Source organism: Castor canadensis, chromosome 4 (assembly GCF_047511655.1).
Source record: "Castor canadensis chromosome 4, mCasCan1.hap1v2, whole genome shotgun sequence".
In the NCBI taxonomy this organism is placed as follows: domain Eukaryota; kingdom Metazoa; phylum Chordata; class Mammalia; order Rodentia; family Castoridae; genus Castor; species Castor canadensis.
Window position 1 is genome coordinate 130,284,333 of NC_133389.1, and position 17,816 is coordinate 130,302,148.

The 17,816-nt window shown below is 39.0% G+C and overlaps 1 protein-coding gene across 1 annotated transcript in view; it reads right to left on the reverse strand.

Annotated features, from left to right (window-relative positions):
- Positions 1-17,816, reverse strand: part of Pde11a (phosphodiesterase 11A) — a 376,507-nt gene that overhangs the window by 124,330 nt on the left and 234,361 nt on the right. The window contains exon 10 of the mRNA XM_074071157.1: positions 11,607-11,657. Coding sequence (XP_073927258.1) covers positions 11,607-11,657 — 51 coding nt within the window. The remainder of the gene's footprint in view (positions 1-11,606; positions 11,658-17,816) is intronic.

Below are 17,816 nucleotides of genomic sequence, written 5' to 3' on the forward strand. Positions count from 1 at the left end.
CGGAGGCTTGCTGTCAACGTTCAACAGAACGAGAGCTATGAAAGCACTCTGAATCATGGCACTACTCTTTGTAAATAGCAATATTTGAAAGCATGTGATGATTGGTCTATGTTATCCTACAGTAAGCCCAGAAAATGCATTTTAAAGTCCAACCACCTGCAGATGCTTAATCTCAGAGTAGAATCTAAGCCTTTTATCCCTGGATAGGTTGAGAAAAGTCTGCCTTTGTAAGTTCTCATCAACTCTCTCACACTGTCTCTTTCTACAGGGTGTGAACTTGATTACACTGAGCCTTTGGGAGACCTGTGATGCCATTCTGGGAAGGCTTCCAGGGCCAACCATAACACCAGATGCTGCAATCCCCACTTAAGTTTATAAGGTAAAATCTGTTATGATCTTATAGCTCTTCTGTATTGAGGTCTTGTAAGTAGGCTTGTAGAATTTTCTGTTATAGTGAGACTGTAATAGATTTTCAATTTTTATTAAAATTCTTAATTCTTCACTATCTAACTCCTTTTAGTTCCAACCAGTTAAGGCTCTTTTTTTTTCTGATTTTTTTATTATTATTCATATGTGCATACAAGACTCGGTTCATTTCTCCCCCCTGCCCCCACCCCCTCCCTTACCACCCACTCCGCCGCCTCCTTCTCCCCCCCACTCCCGGCCTCAATACCCAGCAGAAACTATTTTGCCCTTATTTCTAATTTTGTTGTAGAGAGAGTATAAGCAACAACAGGAAGGGACAAGGGTTTTTGCTGGTTGAGATAAGGATAGCAATACAGGGCATTGACTCACATTGATTTCCTGTGTGTGGGTGTTACCTTCTAGGTTAATTCTTTTTGATCTAACCTTTTCTCTAGTACCTGTTCCCCTTTTCTTATTGGCCTCAGTTGCTTTAAGGTATCTGCTTTAGTTTCTCTGCGTTAAGGGCAACAAATGCTAGCTAGTTTTTAGGTGTCTTACCTATCCTCACCCCTTCCTTGTGTGCTCTCGCTTTTATCATGTGCTCATAGTCCAATCCCCTTGTTGTGTTTGCCCTTGATCTAATGTCCACATATGAGGGAGAACATATGATTTTTTGGTCTTTTGGGCCAGGCTAACCTCACTCAGAATGATGTTCTCCAATTCCATCCATTTACCAGTGAATGATAACATTTCATTCTTCTTCATGGCTGCATAGAATTCCATTGTGTATAGATACCACATTTTCTTAATCCATTCGTCAGTGGTGGGGCATCTTGGCTGTTTCCATACCAGTTAAGGCTCTTGATAGAAACATCAGCCTGGATTACATGATGGTTTTAGAATGTTGTCTATGGATATTCTTGTTCATAATGCTGAGAATTTCTTGGTTTTGTGCATATAAGCCTCAAATTCAAAGATAGCACAGATACTGTATCATTGACCCTGCATGTTCTGATGCCTGACTAAGATGGTGTTTTTGTAAACTCCATGAGTTAGTTCTAGGAAACAAAGAACATTCCAAACAGAGTTACCATTCTACCAACGTGAAACATTCCAGAAAAAGAGGAAATGGGGACTTAACAGGTCCACCAGCGCTGGTTATGAAAGGAATACTTTCGAAGGGTTAGGGAACAGACACACAGACAGCTGTGTTGCATGCATGCTGTAATTACAATAAAGATAATTAATGGAGCATCTGACCTGCTGACCTTCAGATGCCTAAAGCACCACCTCTTCAATTCCCAGCCTATTCCACTACCTTCCCTGCCACCACAGGCTGCCAGGCTGGCATACAGCAAGCACAAGGGCCTTGCCCTGGCTTTGTTCATAAGGCTGAACCAAAGGCGAGAGAGTTCCTCTGGCCCTCCACTTCACAGTTGGGCAAATGAATCAACTGCCTGTAGCACTAATATATTCCAGGTCATGCAGACACACAAACATTATTATATCTCAAAATTACTTTTAAATTACTATTTTTGGGTTTTAACCATTTTTCTAAAAAAAAAAAAAAACAGCTCAGGAAATTCTTTTGTGGAGCAAGGATGGCACCCAGTGGCCAAAGTGTTTCATCTCAGATCTTGTTTTCTCACAGATTTTCCATTTGCTTATCTCCTTGGAGACAATGAATTACCAGGACATCCTTTCCTAAAACCAGAGTTGAAATTCCAAATGTAATTGAAGCAAGTCTGCACACATACTCACACATGCACATGTACAAATTGAGACAGTATCAGGAGTTAATTCAGAATAACAACTCAAAAGGTTTTTCTTTGTTATTTTAAATTTACTTTATGTTGAAACCACTGCATTTCAGATAAACAGAGTACTAGCTGTGATATCTCTAGTATATATCACTACAGGAAATATTACACAAATATAAACCTCTTTCTCACTTCATTTCGCCCTTTAAATAGTCATAGTTCATAAGTTCTCATGTCTTAAGCATAAGACTTTATCTCCTGACATGTGCTTTATCATTCACTGATGTTCACAATCTCATATTCTTGTTATCTTTCTTACAAGGCATTTGGCAGGCCTGGAGAATACAGGATAATAAAGTGGGACTGTTCTTTTTCTTTTGAGTTTTCCAGATGTCAAGAGATTCCTATAGAGCTAGATAGCCAATAAGACTACAGAAGCTAGGCGAGATGTCAGAATAATGGATTGTGCACCCTCTTGCTAAGAATGATGCAATGTCTCCATAACATTTACCGCTTCCAACTTCCTTAGGTTTCTAAACAGTCTGAAACCACAGGGCAAGAAGCCACGTGGATGGCACAACAATGATCCAAGGAAAAGTTTCTAATCAAACAGCATTACGTATCATGAATAGTCTTTTTAAATGTCTATGTTAAGTTCAGATAAAAATTCTCTTAGATATCTTTGCCATTCACACTTATTTGGCTCCAAAACTGTCAAAATGGCACTGAGGTTCCAAAAATAATAGCTGAATCAAAAGAAATTACTTCAGGACAAAATTCCATGGCACTATTTCCATCTTCCTACTCAGCCACTTGAAGAGCAGTATTATTTTCAAGATCAAAATAAAATACTGGAGAGAAAAAAAAATCAAAGCAGGTAAGTCCATTTTTTCTTACTGGTTCTTTTTGCTTTTGGGGGCTGGGTCTTGTATGTAACTCAGATTGGCTTCAAACTCACTAGGTATTCCAGGCTGACCCTAATCTGTGATCCTTCTGTCTCAGCCTCCCAAGGCTGAGGGATCATAGATATGTGCCACCATGACCACTTTCTTGCTAGTTCTTTGATTTTAAGTTGCCTTGTATGTAAAATGCAGATAATGCTAACCTTGGCCTTATGGAAAGGTTCAGAGGCTGCCATTAGGTAACGACGTGAAGATCTTTCTATATATACTACTATTTTTTAGTATTTATGACAACTTTACTACTTAAACATTTTTATAGATAGCAGTAGGGTATAGGTTTTATACCAGTGAGATTAAGGCTCTTGTCTTAACCTAAAATAATCACTTTCTCCTTCATGAATATTACTGTATTTTATTACCACTTACATATAATATTATCATGACGGGCTTTGAAAATTCCCTATAAAATGTAATGAAATCAAGCTGAGTCAAGTTTTCCACCAAATACTCAAATTCTTAAACAGAGCTTCAATTCAAACCTTTGAGTATTCAAAAATCATAAGCACCCCAAGATGTTTTGTCAACATTTATGTTGTTTTGTGTTTTATTTCTCCCTTTCCTCCTAGAGATAAATTTTATAGGCTCATAAAACCATAGCATTTTATAGCTGAAAATGGGTTTGTTTTGCAGATGAGGAAACTGGAAGCCCACAGATTTTTAAATGTACTAAGAGGTCTGGTAGCTGAGCTTCCCATTTACCCGTTTGCTCACCTTGTTGTACTGTGACTTTGGCCTTAGAGGGGCTGCAGAATGGGGCCACCCTTAGGTCACACAATCTCCACTCACTTGCCATTTCATATGATGCCTTGGGACCAAAAGAATCATGATTCACAAACATTTTAAAGATTTCAGGTAGATCCATTTCCAACTGAGAAAAAAACCCATGAAGAACTACCAAACCAAAATATGATTCCAAAAACAGCTAGGAGTGACAGAATATAGGACAATATAAAATAATAAGTACAAATAAAAATATTAGGCATTTTGAGGAACAAGAAAATAATAAGTTTTAAAAATGTTTAGTCAGCAGGATGGTAATAGCAGAACATATGAATGAAGAATCTTATTTAATAGTAAAGAAATGGCCAAATCAACTAAAAAACTAATGGCAAGAAGCTTCTTCCCACAGCAGGGAAGAGAAACAATGCCATTATAGAGCACTCCAGAGGGATATAGCCACAGCTTCTTCCATACAAGGAAAATAAATCCCTTTACTTTCATATGGTTTAGGCTATATAGGGAACCCAGGAAATTCACAATCAAGAACACAAACAAGGGACTTAAAGAAACATAAAGCAAAAACTGAGATAGTTTTCAGATATTCTTCTTGCCATAGGTCCCTGCTTCAAAATTCTTCCCATGCACTATAATTCCTTCTGCCATAAAAATGGCAAACAGTTCAATGAATTTGGTCACAAGGTACAAATTTCTCCAGAACCCAGGTACAAGGCATGTCTGTGAGTGATAGAAAGGTTATAAAGATGAGTAAGGCAAGAATTCTCCTAAAAATGCTTCTAGTTTAATTATTTGATTAGGGAGGTGCACCAAGATTTGTATTGCAAGGTAGACACCAAGAAGTATGAGGAAAAGAATGGTGAGGAATGCCTTTTGCCTGCAGGACAGCTGAAAGGACTTTAGGACAAGGGGAGCAATTGAGCAGGGTCAGGTGGAGTGTCAGGACTTTTAAGAATGCAGAGATGGGGAGAAGGATGCAGATGAGGACAGGAAAGGGCAAAGAGTGATCAGAAATCAACAAACAGAACTGATGAGGGCTGTGAGCAGGATGGGAGTATGAGGGATGTTCTGAAATAGAATGGATGGACAGCAGGTGGGGATGTGGATGGGGAGAGTTAACCATGGCTATACAATTATAGCCAAAGTGCACATCTGCAGTGAGGACAAGGGAAGCAGTCAGGAGGTTGTAGCTTCTATGCACATTAAGTAATCAGCAGAGGGAACCATTGTGACGGCTAAACCATCCCTGAGGGGAGGGGGATTCCTGCCCTTTATTTCCTGGTTCCACATCTATAACTTCAGATGGTTTGAATTAGAGGGAAACCAGAAAGAAGGTAGAGTGATGCAATCCCAGATGCCTTCGTGTTCTGGAAGGTTCTGCACCTTTGGCTTCTCTAGTTCCCTTCTCAGTTCATGAGCCAGGACTCTCTCACTGAGCCACAGTGTGGTTCTCTACTGGACCTTCCACAATTATCACTGCCCCTTATTTCACTGCCTCTTTTGGCCCTGGTTCCCTGAGCTTCTAAGTGTGACACTTAGTAAATATAATGAACTCAGCTGTGTTAATGCAGGGGGAAGAAAAGGTGGGAGAAAGTCTTACAGGTCCTTTCTTCCTCCGAGGGAAAGCAATGTCCACAATGACCTTCTGGAGACTGCAACCGTGCTTTGTTTTCAAATAGAAAGAAGTGACAAATGGTGGCTGTATAAGGTGACCAGAGGGGAGGTCGGGGTCATGACAGGATGTATTTGGGTTAGGCAGGTCCTTGAAGGGCCCTCAATCCATAGTTGCTTAGCTTAGCAATAGGAAAGGCCAGCCTGGCCTTGCAGATCTGGTCCCCGCACACCACCCCCCTCAGAATCTTCAATATCCAAGAGTGACAAAGTACCACCATCCTTTTCCTGATGTGGCATTTGATTAAGACACAGTTCATAAAGAGCACCGGGTGCTTGAGCACAAGGCTCACCACATATTTCCTAAGCAGGGCCAGGCGGCTTGCTGTGGCAGGGGAGCAGGAGATACCCTTTAAAGGCACTGTGCTGAGGCGGCTACTTCCCCCACAGTCGATCTCCCAGTGAAGGTTCAATAACTTCCCTTGGTGGAAAAAAACACAACTTGAGTATTAAACACTATTTAAAGTCAAAACCCTCCCTAAATTCAAGAGGTGGGAAAAGGAAATAGAAAGAATGGGTTAGGTATAAGGTGATCCCCAAATTCTGTGCATACTGCAAAGTCCTCTTTTAAACCACCTCAGAAATAAGCTGAGCAATTGGAAAGCTGGTGCTAAAATTTCTGAAATCACTTTTCAGAAACTGATAACTGAGAAAGGACACTGTAGAGAAACAAGCCAAAGCTGAGATTTTCCATCCTTGAGCTCACGGACTGTCCACGGCTGTGGAGGAGCCTCTGTGGGGGCTGCTGCCCTGAGGAGGGGACCTGGAGGTGCCTTTGCCCCATCTGGGGACAACAGATCTCCCAAGCCTCTGTGGTCTGGCTGCCCTCCAATTCCCCTCCTCAGCAATTGTGGTGTCACCTGGGTCTGGATAAATGTCCTGATGCGACTTGCTCTCTGCACTGTAAGAGGTTGCTGCAAGGGCTGGGTGTTTCCACACTTGGGAAGTGGTGGCCAGGGCAGAGCTAGCACCCTGTGTGGTAGCTTCTGTGCCAATTAGAGACAGGACACCCTCTGCAGGATCACTTACTAAAAGCCACCTGGGCCCTGGCCAGCCCAGGGGATGGGGAAGAACCCACTCCTGTAGTGTTCTTGTGAGTATAAGGCAGACCCAACGACTGGTGATCCTGAGGCCTGAAGCCTCTAACGCACATGAGACTATTTCACGGATCAAAGCAACTTTTCAAATCTAAACTATTTAATGATAATAATAAAAGCTTATAAATCACATCTCATTGCTCAGTCTGGAGAGGAGGCCATAAAACCTTACTTTTGCCATGGCCATTCTTATTTCAGTATGGAAATGCCACAAGCAGTGTTCATTCTTGGTACTTTGTTTTATTTACTTTACCATGATATTAATTTGTGACTGGCATTAACATTAAAAACTTGAAATATTGAAGAGGTAGTCCAAACTCAAACAGCCAACATGAGTTATTGGAATTTAGTTACAGAGGCCATTTCAGTGCCGTAAAGCAAATTAATCTCTGATTGCAGCTGTAACCCATGCAGTTCTGAACTGGAAGAAGGGATGATAGAAGATGGTAATGTAACACAAGAACGTTTGTGAGCTGATTTTAATGGTAAACTGGCAGTATATAGTGATAGCCATTTGGTCTTTCCATTGCATTGGAAACCAAGAAAAGTATATAAAATCACAGGAGCATATAATTGGTGTACTGAACTCATTTTCTTATGTTATCACAGCTGGCATCTCCAGGTTATTAAAGGCCTTTAAACCAGCATCTTCAAAGAGATCTAATTGTCAATATGGCCTTTATACATTATTCTGGTTAGCACAGAGCTGAAGTGATATAAACAGGCACTAAAATCTGCACAAATTTTCTGTGTACAACTTTCTTTCAAGTTCATGGAATATCAGTAAATGTTAATGAGTATAGAAGCCATTCTTTAGACCCTGGTTTCCTCATTAGATGCACAGGGCAATCAACCCATAAAGGATAATTTATTAACATTTTAACCAAAATCAGGCTTTAAAAAATTGTGAATTCATTAGTTCCAGGAGATGCTATGATCTTTGTGTGTGTAGATGACTCTACAAATAGGACTATTTCCTGAGGTACAAATGGTATATCAGAACCAGGAAAAATAAACCCAAGTTCTGGCATTCATGGATGAGCAGAAATCCACTTATTCTGGCTGCAAAGTCCCAGGACTCTTCTAGAAAGGTTTTAACTCTAATTCCACTCATCAAGGATCAAGGATCTTTTCCCCAACAGGAGAAAGGGTTATCAGAATAAAGCAAATAAAAAACAACCCTACCATGTCAACTTAGAATAAAAAAAAAATCCCAATAAACGAAGGAGTACAAAATAGGAAAACCAGATATAAGGAAGGGTAAGGTGGTATCAGCCTTGCATTAGTGATTATTGAACATTTACTATGGGTTTTTCTTCTATGAAATCAGTCCTTCTTTAGGCTACACTATCTATGGTACAAGTGATCCTAAATTAAGAGTAATTAATGGTACATATCACATTTCCAATATTATAGGACCTCCATTTCTCCTCTGATTTCTGGGAGTCCTCAGAGGCCACCCAACTTGCACTGATCCCCCTCAGCCTCTATTGGTCATACTGCCTCTGGTCTGTAGTGATGTCCCTGCCACTGAGATGCTGCCTTCTGGATGTGCTGCTGGTAGTCTGGACCTGTGCTAGAGGAGCACACGATGTGCTGAAACCACATAAAGACATAAACACCTTTTATGTTCCCTTATGTTCTCAGCTAAGAACACAAATCCATGGGTAGCTGAGGTAAGGGCCAGAACTAAGGGACAAACTTCATGCTGAACTTGGAATCATCTAGACAGGGGGATATGCAGTCATCACTTCTGCTAGGAAGAATTCTTGACTCAGAAGGGATCTTGGTTTCTCAGGTACATTTCTACACTTCACTAGGCTCCCAGACATTTCTGCATCCCAGATGTGCTGCAACCTGGGCTTTAGCTGAGGTCTGGCATATGTATGTGTGTATTTGACCTCCAGATGTTTTTTAGCACCAGACAAGTGTTTCTTCCCAAACTCTAGCTTAACCTCTGAATCACTGATCACTGATCCCAGCTGAGTCCACTACAGGAGACACAATCATCCTTGAACTCATGAAATTCATGGAGGACTCTGACTCCAGATTTTAAATCACTTCATTTTTTTCTTTTCTTTTCTTTTACTATTCCTATTAAAACAGTACTACAAGTAGCAAAAGTTACAATATATTTGAATATAAATATGGCTTGCCTATAAATATTGTCAAAATGAAGCATTTCTTCATTGTTACTTAGTTAGCTACAGTGTTAGGAAACTGTCATTGCATGTACTCCAGCCCACAATTTCTATCAATGCTTTTGCACTGTCTATGTGAGGGATTATTTTAAGCCCACTACATTTTAATGTTATTGCAGCAGTTACAATAGATATCAGCTACCAATTATGATAGTGTTTTATTTACTTTGTATATCAAGAAAAAAACCATTTGGTTAAAATTATCTACTATATCTCAATTATATTATTGGAGGATACTAGCTAATAATTTTTGAGATAAAATCTGGAGTAAATCAGTTAAGTTAATGATCTTATAATTTTAAGATGAAATAATCCTTTGTTCTCAAACTTAAATACTTCATATTTTTAGTATGTTTGTGAGTTAACAATAGGAAAGTATGGCAAATTCTAAAACAATGGAGTTTTCCTTGCTCTAAGCAAAGAATTAAGCCTAAATGTAGGTCAATAACCTCTAGAAAGTAGACAGCTACAGATTTGGCCTGCTATCACTCTGGACAGGTGCCATTAAGTAACTCTTACAGTTATATTTAGCTCATTGTGAGCATTGCTATTTTTCTCCCTATCACTTTCTTCTTTTAGCAATGAAGACAATTATAATAACAGCAAAAATATAAAAATAGGACATCATATTAGCATTTCATCAGGAACTAGGTATTTCCATAAATAAAATTTCTATATAACAAACTTTTCTTTTTAAAAATGTATTATTTAAACTGATACATGAAAACATCAAAATTGTATATATTTATGGCATATCATGATGTTTTGACACATGTATCCTAAACTTTATTAGTCAAAGCAAAAAATGCTTTAAACGTTTTCGAAAGAAACATAAAATTTAAATACATTAAATAAAATTTATAAAAGGCATATAAGATAATTACATACTATTATGGTTTTAACATTCTTTAAATGACAAATTGTTTTGAATCCTAGAAACTGATGCTCCTGGGATTTATTTAGCCATTCAGCCATTCAACAAGTATTTATTGAGTTACTATGTTCCAAGAACTGTAAGACGGTAGAGCTAAAGCAGTGACAGAGCCTACAGAAGTTCCCACCCTTATGGAGCTTACATTCTATCAGTACATGCTGTGGTTTGAATGTGTCCCACACATTTCATGTGTTGAAAATTTTGTCCCCAATGTAACTGTGTTGAGAAGTGGGACATTGGGAGGTGAATGGGTCATGAGGACTGTGCCTTCATGAATGGATGAATCTGTTCATGGATTAACAGATGAATGGCTATTGCAAGGGAGGCTTTGTTACAGAGTATCTTTCTCTGGTATGCTTTCTCTATCTTGCCTTGGGATGCCCTCTGTCATGTCAGGATGCAGCAAAAATGCCCTCTGCAAGTGTTAAGCAGATGCCAGTACCCTACACTTGGATTACTCACCCACCAGAACCATGTGCTAAATAAACCTCTATTCTTTATAATTTACTCAGTCTTGTGTATTTTGTTATAGTAACAATAAACAGACTAAGATAATATACAGGATGCTTAGCTTTACAACCAGTGGGACCTGAGTGCTGTGGTTTTGGTTGCTTTGTCTCCCTCTTTAGCAGTCAGCTATTACCTCATCCTGACCATCTCCCCTTTTGAACTGGGGTTCCATTGAAGTCTTTTCCCTATGCATCTGTCTAACCAACAATAAACCACATTCCTGGATGGGGCCCAGCAGCTCATGACATACGTCTGTAGATGTGCAGCTTCTTGTCCCTCTGAGGATTCTCCTTTCCCTTCTCTTGGGGTATGAGGTATTTCTTTGTTCCATTTGGTTGTATCTGTGACTCAGATCTAAATGCCTGATTCTATTACCAGCCCCAAAGGTAACAGAGGAGGAAAATGAATGCATCTATGTGCAAACGAGACTTCTGGAAGAATAGCCATCACCAGGCAATATTATAATAAAAAAAGATGATCCTTCTTATGGTTGTAGTAGCTTTTCCTGATAATTCTTTGAACCTGCACAAAACATTCTAAATGCAGACACCAAAACTTTTAAAAGGAAGGAAAGTAAGTTTCCCTACCTTCCTAAGTTTTAACCATTGCTAAAAACTGTCTTGTAGGAGCATAGGGAGACAAACACAAATTCTGACTTACAGTCTAAGGTAAAAAGGGATATCTAAGACCCATTCACAGACTCACTGGATGATGGCGTTAGAAGAAGGTCACTCTGAACAGCTGTGAAGCAAGTTGGTTAAGAATTCCAGTCTGAGGCCAGATTCTTGTGCCCATTACAATTGTTTGACCTTGGCCTGGCTACTCAGCATCTCCATATGCCTTAGTTTACCTACCTGAAAAATAGTGTGTGTAGCACTTTACAGGGTTGTGAGGATTAAATGAGTTAATTCAAGTAAAGTGCCTTGTATTGTTCCTTGTACCCAATGAGCAGCTGGTAATGTTAGGTATTGTGATCTCAATCTCTTCATATATATATGATATACATTATAGATGATAATAAGGCTCTAAGCTTTTAAGTAAACAGTAAGTTAGAAGTAAAAGCAATGCCCAAATCCAGTATCCTGATTCTTATCAAATTACAGACTTGATCCTGATATCCTGCTTATTTAACAAATGGGAAGAAATTCTGAGTCACTTAAATGATCAGCCATATATAAGTCCCTCTTCCCCTCTAAAATGCAAATATTCAGACATCTGCTAAATTCTATACCCCCTAACTCCCAGTGAGGACTGATTCTTCAGAGGCAAGTGACAAAGGGTCACATGAGGTTTAATTTTAAGCCTAATAGTGAGAACATTGCTTTCCTTACCTTAAACTTGTCAACTTCTGCTTTTGAACATGTCGCATGGTATGACAGCACCTGATTCAGAAGAAAAGAAAAGAACTTTCAATAACTAAACATGACAGTGTTTTAAAAAAATTCTCCTGGCTTAAAAATAAGCTTTTCTCATGTGCATCACCTTGACATAACTATATGAGAAGAGATTTCTATTAGTCATCTGTGACACAGATGAAAGGCTATTTTATCCCAGATTTTTCTACATAGTTATTTTATCAAAGGGACATGATGTGGTTCACAACCAAAGGATGTGTTTAGAAATGCTCTGAAAATGAGTGTAAATGTAGTGTGTGTGTCCTGTAGTAGATATTGTAAGTTATTGACTCAACTTCTACTCTCTTGCCTGTTCTCACTGGCCTGTGTTTATGATGTATTGTGTTATATAGTTATGACCCATTTTTTAAGAGGCTTATATTCCTTGGTCCTATTGACATCAGCCTTAGTAGGTGACTTTTTGTGGTCAAAGGAATGTGGGAGAAGTGACAGATGCCACTTTTGAGCAATATCTTTGAAGAGTAATCACAAAGAAGATGGTTCTGCCATCTTCCCTTTCCCTCCACAATGGGGAAAGCCATGGCTTGAGAGGGACTGCTCCTTCATCTGGGGCCCTAACATAAGGAAAGCATTTTCAACACAGGCTCAACCAAATGATGCCATATCATGTGAGCAAGAAATCAACCCTTGTGGTTTATGACCACTTTAAAACTCACTGATACAGAGGCTAAATATAAAAACCCAATTCATAGTAGGGAGCTCAGGCAGCCCTGTGACACTACTCTGATCAGTGAAATATGAGTGCAGTATTGAGGCTACCTTTCTTCCTTCCTGGAATTCAGCTATAAGGCTTGAAGGGGCAGCAAATTCTGTTACCTGTGAAGTGATAACTACGAATGTGAACACCAGCCAGCTTGTTACAGACAGTTGAACGGGGAAAGAAACAGAAAGGGGCATGGTCCTGGGCTGCCCTGTCTCAGGGTTCTTGTTTCATGGGACAAATAGGCACACATGTTTAAACTTGTATTGGTATGTTATGAGGCAAATATGCACACATACCCACACATATATAATGTATGTGTTATATGTCTTATGCTACAAATATATTCCTAATGTAAACAAATCTCAAATAAGTTTGAGAAATGTTAAATTCTTCTGTGCCTACCAACCTTAGAGAATCAGTGTGGCTCTGAAAAGTAGTTCAGCATTTTTCAAATCTAATCAGCCACAGGACTCCATTTTTGGGTGATAAAGTAATGTAGTAACATGCCAAGTAATATCCTATTGAGCAAGACCTTTGAGAAATGCTGATGCAGGCAGACACCCTTTGTGTGACTGAAGCATCCCACAATGGGCAGCAATGGAGGCAGTGTCTCTGCAACTACCCTGTCAGGGTGCATTCACTTCCCTGTTTGTGAGTTTAGTCAATCTCTTTGGATCTCATCTGTAAGATGCTACTATTGAGTTTTCCTTGCTTAATGTCAGTAACATTGTTTGGTTAAGTTTGGTTTTATCTTTTCAGACAGGGCTCACTACATAGCTCAGGCTGGTCTCAAACTTACAATCCTCCTGCTCCAGCCTCCCAAGTGCTGGGATTACAGGCATGAATCAACATGCCTGGGTATCAGTAATCTATTCTTGAGAGTCAGAGGTTCCACCTGAAAACATTAATGGGGGCTATTTTCCATTATTTTTAATTGAAAAACTGTAATGCATTATAAAATCCGTAATAATTACTTGAACCTCAACTAAAAAACAGTAAAATTCTTAGGTATATATATAAAACAAAAATGATGTTAGGTGTAAGTTGTTTCAAATGTTATTTTCTAAAGGGTACTCTAGAATTCCCTTTTGAATTGGATAATGACTTCTCTCTCATTGTAAACATTTTCTCACTGACTTTACTTCTTTTTCAATGGTTTTCTGTACCTACTTTCACCTTTGGAAGGGACTCACAAAAATGTTGTATTAAGAGACAAATATGTTCTGTGAAGTTTAGTTATTAACCAGGGAGTGATTTTCTTCTGGGAAAATGTTACCCCTGGCGAATTGCGTGTGTATGTTTGCACTTCACAGAGTTCTTTGGAAGATAAAACTCAATGGTACATGTTAAGTATCTGACAAACAATCAACTTCAATTAATTACATTAATATTCAATTAAACTCCTGCCCTATGTATATTTGTCAGTATCAGCATAATGAGATCTTCATTGATGCATAAATATTAATAGGCATTTTCAATGCAAAAATAACCACATAGATTTCAAATTCTAATTTGTTGTCATCTTGAAGTTTCTTAACTGTTTATAAGTTCCTTTTGTAGATTTAATCTTCAAAACTTATTTTTATTTACCCTAAAAATACAAAGAAAACCCAAGTTCAAGCTGCAATTCAAAATCCTTGCCACCAGATGGCGCTTAGCCAAGCTTTTAGTATACAAAGCGCATTACTCTCCCTTTAAGTCAACTTGTTCCCTAGCCTTTATTATTTAAAGAAAAAAAAAAAAGGCTATTAACACCACTAAGTTGAAACTACTTGAATCATTGAAGCAATCAATTATTATATATTAAGACTTCCAAAATTAGTTTCTTTTGTTTCTATTGCTACAGAGGTGTAGGAGTTCTTTGTATATTTTGGATTGATGTTCCCTATTAGCCCATGCATATTTTGTAAATATTACTTTCCAGTCTGTGCTTTGTTTATTAGGTTTTTTTTGTTTTTATTTTTTGAAAAGTCTTTATGTTGCCCAGTCTGGCCTCAAACTCTTGGGCTCAAGCAATCTTGCTGCCTCAGTCTCTGTAGCTAGGACTACAGGCATGCACCCCTGGGCCCCAAAATATAGAAAGCATGCTCAACACCTAGCTATTCTTTTAAAGTGCTTCTCACTGAGTAGAAGTTTGATTTAGTATATATGTCAATTTTTTAAAGGTTATTGTTTCATGTGTCCTTTCTAAGAAATTTATGCCTGCCGCCAAGTTTTATATATATACATACATATATATATATGTATATATGTGTGTGTATACATATATAACTGTGTTATATATATGTATATATGTGTGTATGTGTATTCATCTTTTATGTTTAGATTTGATACATCTGAATTTAAATTTGTGTGTAGTATAAGATTTAAGCAAATAAATTCTGCCTTGGTTACTTTCTCCTGTTTCTTAAATTTCATTATTAATTCTATCTAATTTGACAAAGATGATAAGAAGGAAGCTTTTGGTCTTAGCTTTTCAATATTTTGTTTTGAGAGTTCTTGTTTCCTTTTATAGGATGAAGAACCAGTAAAGAGAGCAGAGAGGTTTGGCTAAAGAATCTTTCGAGTACCTTCTCCTAAAAGAGTATAGTTCCATGTGGAGGAACAGGGAGAAATCATCAGCTTATGGAGTACATTGTTCTCCAGCAGCAAGCCCTTTTGGTAAATCACAGTCTGGGAGGATGGTAGCACTGTCTTCCAGATTTAGAATCTCAAAAATAACCAACAAGCCTGAGGAGCAGATTCCTCAAGACAAAGCATACTTTGAGTCTTGCTAAGGAAGGCTAAGGAAGTCTCCTTCTTTCAACTGTTACTGCTGTTTGGTTCTAAAGAATTTCATGGGATGCGTTCAAGCAAGGTGGCAGGGCTTCACTCTACACACACGGTGCAGCAATGAGAATCCAGTGACGTCTGAACCCTTTTCATGTATCAACTTAGCCATCATGCAATTCTGACCAGATGTAATGCACAATAGTGATCTTGCTTAGTGCCCAGCTTCCTGTGGAAAAGACTGTGATCAAAAGTGTTCGTCTCACTATTTAATAAACATCTACCAATACTGCTTAGTTTACCCAGGGCTCCGTCACCCGTGATCACTAATCATGTCCCATTCACTCCTCCACCTTCATCAGTTTCAGTTCTGCCCTTACCACTCTGCCGAAACAGACTGACCCAATGTTCAGTTTTTTGTTGCCAGATTCATTGACAAATCTTCAGTGCCTTTTGCAGCAGTATTGAACACTAGAGCATCGCTCCCTCCTTTTTTGGCAATGTCTCTTCTCTGGGCCTTCATGACAGTGCACTACTTTAGTTTCCATCCTATTCTTCTGGTACTTCTTCCTCTGGTTCCATCATTGGCAATCCCTTCACTCTAAATGTAGACATTTGCTGGGCTTGGTCCCTCTCTGTATGGACAACTTCCAAATTTAGTTCTAACCTCTCCTTGAGCTGCAAATTCACATAATGCCCATACTATGAATTCCTGCTTTGTTGACTCATTGGCATCTCAAATTTTGCATGTCTAGACACATATGTTGATTTTCTCACATGTGGTAGGCAGAATAATTCTCTCCTAACCCACTCCACAAGATGCTGAAGTCCTAATCTCTGGAATCTGTGAATATGTTATGTGAGATAGCAAGGGAAAATTAAAGCTACAGAAGGATTTAACATTGATAATGAACTTACTTTAATATAGAGAGATTATCTTGGATTATCTGGAGGAGTTTAATGTAAGCACAGGGATCCTTGTAAGTGGAAGAAGGAAGTTGGGAGAGTCAGGGTCAGAGTGATGCCATGTAAAAAAGACTTGACCAGTCCCAGCTACCTTTGAAGATAGAAGAGAACCATGAGCCAAAGAATGAAGGTAGGCTCTAGAAGCCAGAAAAGGCAAGGATATAAATTTTCTGTTAGTTACTCAATAAAGACCCCACACACTGTGATCTTAGCTTGTAAGGCCCCTTTCAGACTTCTGACCTTCAGAATTATAAGGTGATAAATATGTTATTTTAAGCCACTAAGGTTGTGATGATTTGTCACAGCAGCAAGAGGAAACTAATATAACACACAAACCCTTTCTCTTCCAGCCTTCCATATATGGCACTCTAGCCAATCAATTGTTTAAACCAGAAACCTAAGGATTATCTTTCATTTTTCTCCTTTCCTCTTTTGCTCACATGAAATCCAACAGAAAAACATGCCATCTCCCCTTCTGTATTTTGACTCTATTTCCCCTCCATTGTTACTACCTATGCTCAGCCCACCATCTCCTCTCCTGTGGACTCCTGCAGTAATCCCTCCATTTCTACTCTGGTCGCCTCCAACTCTGTGCACATATCAGCCAGAGTGACCTTTCAAGTCAGAATCCAATCACGCCATCTCCCAGACGAATACCTCAGTGTTTTCCCTTTGAACTTTTGCTGCATTTCCTTCCATGGCATCCATATATTAGTCACAGATCACAGGATAATGAAGTTAAACACAAATCCTGGACAGGGACCTACCAGGTTCTATGCCATATGGCCATTGGCATCCTCTAAAATTGCACTTAAGGCTTCTCATGGTCTCTTCTGTCTATTCCAGCTCCACTCACTTCCTTTTTGATCTTCTATACACTAAGCTCTTTTCTACCTCAGAGCCTCCTCTGCCCTCACCATCTGGGTGACATCACCTTCTGAGATTTGACTGAAGGTCACATCTTCAATGAGGTCTTCCCTGATCACCTTGAGAAATCACTTTCCCCTACCATTATCTGTTAACAGGCTATTTCTTCACACCACTACTCACAACTGGAGGTATTTATTAGCTTGTTCATTGTCTGACTCCTTCAGTAGACTGTAAGCATCACTATTATGGTCTGAGTTTAGAATAACCTCCAAAGCTCATGTGTAGAAGCTTGGTTCTCTAGCTGGTGGTGCTATTGGGAGGCAGTGGAGACTTTAGGAGGTAGGGCTTAGATGCAGGAAGTAGGCTGCTGGAGGCATGTCTTTGTCCCCAGCTCTTCTCTCTCCATCTTTGCTTCCCAGCCACCATAAGTTGAGCAGCTTTGCTCCACCACGTACTCTCCACCATGATGTTTGGTCTCATCTCAGGCCCAAAGATTTAGGGCAAGTGACTACGGACTGAAATCATGAGCCAAAATAAATTCTTCTTTCTTTAAATTGTTTTTCTTAGGCATTTTGTCACTGTGATGAAAATCTGACTGATACAATTATAAAAGCAAGAATTAACCCCACTTCTGGTCACCAGTGTATACCCTGTCCTTAAGAGTATGCCTGATATTTAATCGGCACTCTATGTATATGTGATGAATTAAGGAATAACAAAATAAAATCCTCTTAAAAGAAAACAATCTATATTTCCCATATCCACTTCTGTTTGCTTTATTGGTGGTCTGAATTGGTGCTATTTTATTAATGAAATCA